General features: G+C 38.3%; 1 protein-coding gene across 1 annotated transcript; it reads left to right on the forward strand.

The window, feature by feature from the left end:
* Positions 1-1,267: 1,267 nt before the first annotated feature.
* Positions 1,268-6,847, forward strand: LOC146160403 (uncharacterized). The gene is made up of 6 exons (XM_083384151.1): positions 1,268-2,870; positions 3,382-3,519; positions 3,854-3,997; positions 4,394-4,618; positions 4,735-4,826; positions 5,069-6,847. The coding sequence occupies exons 1-6, from the start codon at positions 2,771-2,773 to the stop codon at positions 6,011-6,013; spliced, it is 1,644 nt and encodes a 547-aa protein (XP_083240277.1). The 5' UTR covers positions 1,268-2,770; the 3' UTR covers positions 6,014-6,847.
* The last annotated feature ends 1,539 nt before the right edge of the window (positions 6,848-8,386 follow it).

Consider the following 8,386-nt stretch of genomic DNA (forward strand, 5'->3'; position numbering starts at 1 on the left):
GTGTAGCGACATAAAGAAGAAGGCCCGTTTCTCTTTGTTTTAAAGTCGCTTTCTCTATTGTTGATGCGAACTGGCCTTAGCTCTGTGGTGATGGTGGGCGGTTTACCCGTTGTATCATGCCGCGCTGGCGGCCATTAAGCGAGAACTTAAGTTGAAACAACAATGCGTGTTGACGACAGGCTGTATCGGATTCCCATTGAGAGGTGCGCAGAATAGGCCGTGGTTTCAAAAGTGTCAACAGCCCGAGATCATATTGTTGATTTAGATTTAACCACAGTTCAGTGCTGAAATCTGTATTTTCTCTTGGAACCAACATGATATCAGAATTCCAGGTAAGCACGAAAGGCTGTTTATATGTGTAATTAGTGTCAGACATATTGGTTTTACTTAAAGTAGGCGTAGAACGCCGAAAGCCACGATCCAAGCGAAATTCGTAATACAGACGTTTTTAAGTATAAATTTTGAAGCTTGTCAGTGTTGTTGGTGATGGCCACTTCTCCGCTCCAATAATTACGACTGGCATTTTTCGCCAATTTGCCTGCAGCCATTTGCCAGGCGGATCATTGGCTGCGCCCGCGTCAAGCCCGTCATTAAAAGCTTGTTTCAGCCGTTGTCTGTTGTCTTCGTGCCGACTTTTGGTCTTATCACCGCACGCTGATTCTACGTGCTGCATAAGGTGATCAGCAAGGTTGCTCTGCAGACTTACGCAATACAGATAAACTTTCTTCTTGTTTCATTGCGGGTGGTTGATTATTGACTAGGTTATTATCTTTTCTTAAAGAACTATTTACATTATATATGATGAAGTTTTTATTGCTACACTAGTTTGTTAGTTTGACTTATAAAGATATAAAGCTCTTAGCTCAAAACTTATGTGACATAAAATTCGCCTGGTCGTTGGTGTGCTTATTGCCTTTGTTAGCCTAGCCTTATAAAACTCACCAGGCGAGAGTAAATACGTTACTATAAAGAGCTGGAAAGGCTTTCCAGATTGCTTAAAGCATGGCAAAGCTGCGCAACAGGACTCCTTTGCCACCACGTCTGGCTTACACCGAAGGAATGCTCTTGGCTTGGCGGGGTTCGACTTTAATCGGGTTATGTGCACTCCTTCCCACACAGCCGCCCTACAAGTTGCTCAGTTGAAAAAATTGTAAATCTGTTTTAATTTTTTGTGTCTTAGGTTTATTGTTTTTGAAGTACTAATAAAAATTTTCATGCCTAAATATTGATTATTGTGCTTATTCAAAAATATGTTAAGTCGTAGTAATATCCTGGCAAACTTTGTGAAAACTTCGTGTATGTTGCATTTTGTATTTTTATTAACTTCAAAGGAATTCAGGTAATTTGTATTAAATCATAACTTTTAACCATAGTGCATTTAGTTATTTTATCTGTGATTTATTTAAAGATTTTCTAGTTACATCGTAAAGAACTTATTAATGTTAGGTAAAATGTTTTCCAGTTTTTCATGTGACACTAACTATCCGGGATCGGACCACCGCTTAAACAATCTTGCTTCACCCTTGCTGACAACGGACATTTCTGCGGCACGTATAGCCAATGAAGCACCTAAAATTTAAAATTGCTCTCACTTCATTATGAGTCGGTGTGGAGCAAACACAGCCTGCTTGCAATGAAGGTTTTATGACGCCATAAATCTTTCTTTTTTATGGTTACCCCCTCTCGCCGAGTAAGTGCCTTTCGGGCGTCTTTATTTGACTCTTGTTTTTTACTGTTATTGACGCGACAAGGTCAATGACTTTCTTATGTCCCTGACTTGGTTGTTAGTGCTGACGATCAATACGTGTTTGCAAAGTGTTAAAAATGTACGTATATTATCCAGTAGGTTGATCCAACACCACTTTCTGTTTTGCAGTAGCTTACCCAACAGAAAGTTCTGTTACAGGTGGCTTTCTTCCCAGCGAAGGTCTGAAGTGCTAAATAGTATTGCTTTAAAAGCAGCAATCTGTAGCTCTTGAGAATATAGTTGTATGGGTACGGTTTGCTTGCGCGTGTACACGCGCGCATATGTGCGTGTGGACCGTGTGGTGCATGCGCATTGTTCAAAATAGCTTGTTACAATTATTATACCCAGCGTTTGTTTGCCCAAACTTGCTACATAATTTGGTTTGTGGCTGTAGTGCTGCTATTTAACTGGTTCCTCACGCGGGTGATGTTAACACGACAAGTATATGACAAACAGATCTGAAGGGCTCGCGCACGGAAATTTGGCCTTCTGTGTTTTGAAACTGCGCGATCGACTTATCTTGATAAAATAAATCCCGACTGCCATGCGCTCCCACAAATATTTATTTTTCCCCGAAAGCTGAGCATTTCTAGCATCGATAACTTATTTTGCATTATTCAAGGCGTCGACGACAGGACCAGACAGGTCGAAGCGAGTGCTGAGAAAAGACAGGGTCTTGTGTTTAACTTAGCTTGAGATTTACAACCTTGTGTCTAGGTGCGTAGCTAATAGGCTTTGTCGTTTGAAGCCTTTCTTTGCTGCTGTGATTCACAAAGAAACGCCCATAGTTTTTTTAAACGAATTCCGACAATATATTATATTTCAATCAAGTTTTAAGTTTTCTTTCGTACTGTAAATACAACCTATAATTGCAGAAAAAATACCGGGTGTTTCGTTTAACTATTGGTTTGTTTCAGGGATAAGGTCTTAATTAACATACTGCCTAATAATTTGTTTACTGGCATATAAAATGTGGTCGTAACAGGGACTTATCATTACCAATCCGGAAGAAATATTAATAAAATGGGGTGCTCACAAAGCATCGCAAACGATCACCCCAACATGTTTAAAGCCAAGAATCTTAATGAAAAGGACAAGTCCGTTAACTCTGTGGTTATAGAAGGTAAGATTTAAATTTTCTGTAAAAGCCTGATTATAGCACGGTTAACTTTGGGCACTATAAATATGTCAAACGCGTGGAAAATAATCATTAACCACAAAAAAGTTATGTGTAAAATCCCCAAAGAATGCAGCCTAGAAGTCATTATGTAGATTTCATAACAGAACCTTCTAACGTTCTTCGGCCTGTTTTCGTTTTCCCTGTGCCGTCATTGAGGCGGCAAGGATGGCCTAATCTGCTTGACTAACCATGAATAAACGCTTCGCTTAGTTCAAACTGGCCGTTGTGTCACATTTCTACACCATTTTACACAGACTCCCGTAACATCTTCTTTTAATTCACATTAAACTTTTTTCCTAAAAACTACAAATAATAAAAGCAAACTAGACGATTTAATAAAGTCATGTGTGATTTTTAGCAAAGACGGCAGTTTATTTATATAACTGTCTTCTTAAGCTAATTGACATAAAATATATTGTATTCTTTTATAATCTGACTTTATCCTTTTTTGTAGTTGAAAACACGAAGATAGTTGTACGCAGTCGCAATCGAAAGGTTATGGCGTCTTGGCCTATCTCCTGTTTAAGAAGGTATGGCTGCACGCAAGATGTTCTCTTCATCGAAGCTGGGAATGGCTGTGATACCGGGCAAGGTAGTTAAATTTAGAATTAATATAACGCAAATCCTTAATTTACTTGCAGAGAAATAGTGAAACATATTGTTCAAGTGGTTCACGTGTAATAATTTTACCACTACCTTTTGCAAGTGACAACTGAGAAACACTTATTGCCATTCAGAGATGTTTGCCAAAATACTTTGTAAATAGTTTTTTATATTTTGCGAGTAAACAAAGACGGCCTGCTTCGAACGCCAGAAAACTCGACTGCACAGCGTACAAAAGTCTTGCTATACATTTATTATACATTTAATAGCTTTCTTATGTGTACAACCCTTTTTTGTAAACAGTAAGATATCTTTTTTGCCAGGAATGTACTTGTTTAAGTGCCACCGAACCGACCAGGTATTTGAGCTACTCAAGAAAAAATGGAGAGACATTCAGGTGGAGCACGAGAACACTTTATCTAGTGGGTCACATTTAATGCCATTTACAGCTCTACCTCCTCAGCCAGGTAAAAATGTAAAACTATAAAACGTTAAATATGTTTGAGGCTAAAGCTCGCTGCGGTAATAAACACCCACACTTTTGTAAAATTTGATAATCAGTCAACTGAATATATATATAGATATATACAATTTTCCATTCGAACCAAAATCCTGAAGTAGTATTCCGTCACAAAAGGCAGTTTTAAATACGATTACTTTATTTTAAGTGGAGTAAATCGAGCCGCCATTCAACCCAACGACTTTCTTAATGAAAAACAAATAGAATATTTTTATTTGTATTACATCGCATGTTCTACTGTAAAACCTGTATAAAGAAGTGATTTAAGAAATGATGCCTTTAACTTTACAGGTTTTAGGTTGAATGCAATTTTATCTACTAACTAATGTACTTGTTTTTTCAGTGATAAGTACCCAGAATCACGTACGGCAGCAGCAGCAACAACAACAGTCACAAGCCTATTACAATTACAACCACGCAAATAACTCGCGCCACCTTTCATCCAACGGATCAAACAACAGTGGGGGTGTGTTGGTTGGTAACGGCAACGTCCCGTTTTCGTCGCTTCACTCACCTGGTTTTGACCCCGCGTTGCCACGAGGCAGTACTTCTTCCCAACAACAAATCGGTTGGTAAACTGTTAACGTAACTGTAAACTTCATTAAGTAAAAAATAAATGAAGCTTAATCAAATGATGCTTTTATCCCTGTCAATGCTTATATCGCAAAACAATTTTTTGCGTAGGGTGCCTAGAAGCTCTTCCTGAAGACGCGGCATTGCGACTTGCTACTTCTGACGAACCATTTCCTCTTCAACCAGCCCCCGCGTCACGACAGGTATATGAGCGCTGTTTATCTCATCAAACATAAAAATCAAATTACGATTTTAAATAGCCTAAATACTGTATATTGTTTGTTATCTTTAATTACCACAAAATTAGTAAATATATCCAGTGTTTTCCATTTAGTTAGACTATAGTATATTTATTTCAGCTATATATTTAAAAAAAACATACAAATCGTTCTTTTTAAACGGCATCTTAGTTTAAAGTAGATAGCTAATATAATGTGGAATATAGGAAATGATGACCCGTCGACGAATAAACAGCGAAATGGTTGCGAGCTATAACAGGAACTCAGAGCGAGTGACCCTTCAAAAGCAGCACCGCCACAATAGTGAGAGCGCCAACTACCAGAACAATGACATTATAGACGCCCACTCAAACAGCTATCCTCGTCGCCACCAAGTGACGTACAATTCAAGCACTCAGGCAGCACTAATCAGTGCGGAACTTTCAAGCGCTGCTCTGAACAGTTCTGTCACGAAACGTGGTAGTAGTGCTTCCACCGCGCTTTCTCCCGACGCCGTCGATTCTGTTAGTCGTGACATCAGTATGATGTCACTGCGTTCCGACTGCGAACCCCTACTAACGCCGGGAAGTAACGGAACGTCTGGGATTGGTAGTTTAAATGGCAATGGCTCTGCTTCATCTAACAACCAAAATCAACCACCACCCGTACCCCCGCACCCACCTACGACCTCGCTGTTGGTAAGCGATCCATGGAAGAGACAACCCAGCTTCACCAACAAGTTCATTCCTCACCACCGTCTCTCGCCAGCTTACAGATCTCACTCTCTCTCTTGCGAATATGTCAACACAGCGAACGCGAGCATGGACGTTTCTGGTACACCGCTTCCCGCTACCGCCAAGGCCACTCACTTTACGTTCGACTTCGACATGGCAGCGAAGACTCGCATGCTAGATCGACACAAACTAAACTACGTGCCTGTCGAGGCATTTAAAAGCGGGGATGATTTTAACTGTGGCGCCTCCTCGGCGTCGTCGGGAATTCCCGGAACCCCACGAACTCCCAAGACACCGACAAGTCATCCCGCAACAGACTATGCCATAATCGATCACAAGAAAACACTCGCCCTTTCCAACATCCACAAAGCAAGACAACGAGAACGTAAGTCGCGTCACGAAAGTAGCGGAGAAAACGGGTTAATGAATGGCGTTTGAAAAAATGATTCAATTGTTACGTCATATACCGAACTTGCTCGGCAGTGTAGTGCGAGGCTGCTTGCTGCCAAATGCTGCTTGAGGGTTTCGTATAATAATGCTGCTTGTCCTTCATTTGCAATTCCTAAGCTTTATTTGAGCTGAAGTCGCAATTTTGGCGCCACAACTTACTTATCACAATAGTATGATAAATCGTGTGCCCTCCCTTTCCAATCCTCTTTTTTATTGCTCATCTTTTCATCTTCTGAATCATGTGACAATTCTTCTAAATTTTCGACTATTTTTTCCACGCGACGAAAAGTATTTAACGTTTGAAATTTGTGTGTGGAAAAAACGGTTTCTTCGCTTACTATCTTAAAGTTTAAGAAAAAATACACTTTCTGGATAAAAGGAAGCACAGCTATGTCACCCGTTTAACTGCGTACAGGTTATTGAAAGTCTGCCTACCGCTCGCTCGCTCACTGCCCATGGAAATGTTCACTTTGTTAATGATTTTAACTAAACACTACGACGAAACCTTTTTTAGTTATTATTCAATCCCATTCTGATTTATCTCGTTCATCGTTTCTGAGTTTATTTTTTGTTGTTTTAATTGTTGCTGACAAGTTCATTTTAGATGTTCATTTTGACTGTTGATACAAGGTTGGTCGTTACTGACTACTGAGTTACTATTGTCATAATTATTATTATTATTATTTTATTATTGCTATTTTCTTTTGCATTTGGTGCCTGCAGTTTTGGTGCTCTCTTCTTGCAAGTACTGATTTCCTGCCCAAACTCCACTTTTGTTTTTACACCGATTTATTCGTAAACCAAATAAAGTAATAAACTACATTTGTTCTTCGTCCTTTTTACCTTTTAACAAGCAGTAAAAATGTACATAATATTACTGTTGTTGTGCAGAGCCACTTAAACATATAAATCATTTCCAAAGTGAACTCCTTTTCCGGAGTGAATCTCAATGTATTTTTAATATAAATAATTTTAAAAGTGACCCATTTTTTTAATTCTTGATATAAACGAGGTTTCCATGGGCCTATATGGATTCTTGTTGCCAAAAGTTCAAAAAACAAATTACCTTATCCGTTAGTGTAAATAGGTACTATTTTTGCGAACAAACTTGTCGAAATTAACGTTTCCTCGTATATTCTTGTCGTTTCTGTAACACAGTATGACGTGTTTTGAGACAATCCAGGGTTACAATATGGAATGGTTTATTTAAAAAATCAACCAAAGGAAAAATACCAACAAAATGAAACTACAATTCTTCTCAAAATCGCTAATAAATTTAACAAGCCTTTGTTTGCTCCAAAGCTTCACACTACATCTTTTGAAGACTTTAGAATTTCTGAAACGTAAAAATCACAATGTTCAGCTCTGACTTACAAACCATATTTTGGCAACCTTACTTATATAAATTGAAATGTTTTCGCTAAGCGCGCGAATCGTATTTTGACTGCGTAAATCTCTGGAACCTAGTGGCAGTCTTACGATAAAAGTTACTAAGATAAATGATCCAATTTTATAAAAAAGTGTTCAATAATAACACTTGATTTCAACCCAGTCAATTGAGTCAATGACTTAAGTCCAAGTCAGTTGTCCAAAACACTTAAGGCAAGTCATTTGAAATCATTACAACACTGGTTATGGTCATCATTACCTGAGATATCCACGATGTGATAAAGTTCTAATTTTCTCAAAACTTAAGTTGTTTTTTGCGAACGAGAAATAAGTCAGTTCATCGAGTCTATAAGAAACTGAGACTCAAAATGATGGTGGAACGATATTCCGGGTAGCGTTTCGACTAATCTAACTTTTCCACACCAGTATTTTAATTGTTTCGAAAAAAAAAAACAATATTATACGGTCGCTTGAAATATATCCCACATCTCTTACAATTTCGACTCCAGACAAATAGGCCTAACCCTGCCCGGTATTACACCTATTAACACAAACTTTGGGTGAATACGCCGCAATCGTATCAAAGGTAACGTTGTTCTCTAACAGTTAGGATTTTCAAGTGAAGGTATATGGTTAAGTAGAATCAGATAGTTTATTTAAATGCTTTCAATGTCTCGTGCTTGTCCTAATATGAATTATTAGTTTCTGTATTATTAAGCGGTGTTTGTGTAACCCGGTAACTAACATTTGCCACCAGATGTCAAATCCATCATTTACTGGTGTTAAAATGGTAAAATGTAGATTATTATCACATTTTAAACTTACAGTGCATTTTTTTTATTCTAGTTACTTAATTAAAATGTTGTTTTAAGTGCTTAATTCACTTATTCTGAACACAAGAGGTCTGGAAATGGTTACTAGGCTCTAGAAATCCAGACAGCAGCAATACTCCGTATATTACCAATAAAAAAT

This window comes from Ascidiella aspersa, chromosome 3, assembly GCF_963924565.1.
Source record: "Ascidiella aspersa chromosome 3, kaAscAspe10.2, whole genome shotgun sequence".
Taxonomy (NCBI): Eukaryota; Metazoa; Chordata; class Ascidiacea; order Phlebobranchia; family Ascidiidae; genus Ascidiella; species Ascidiella aspersa.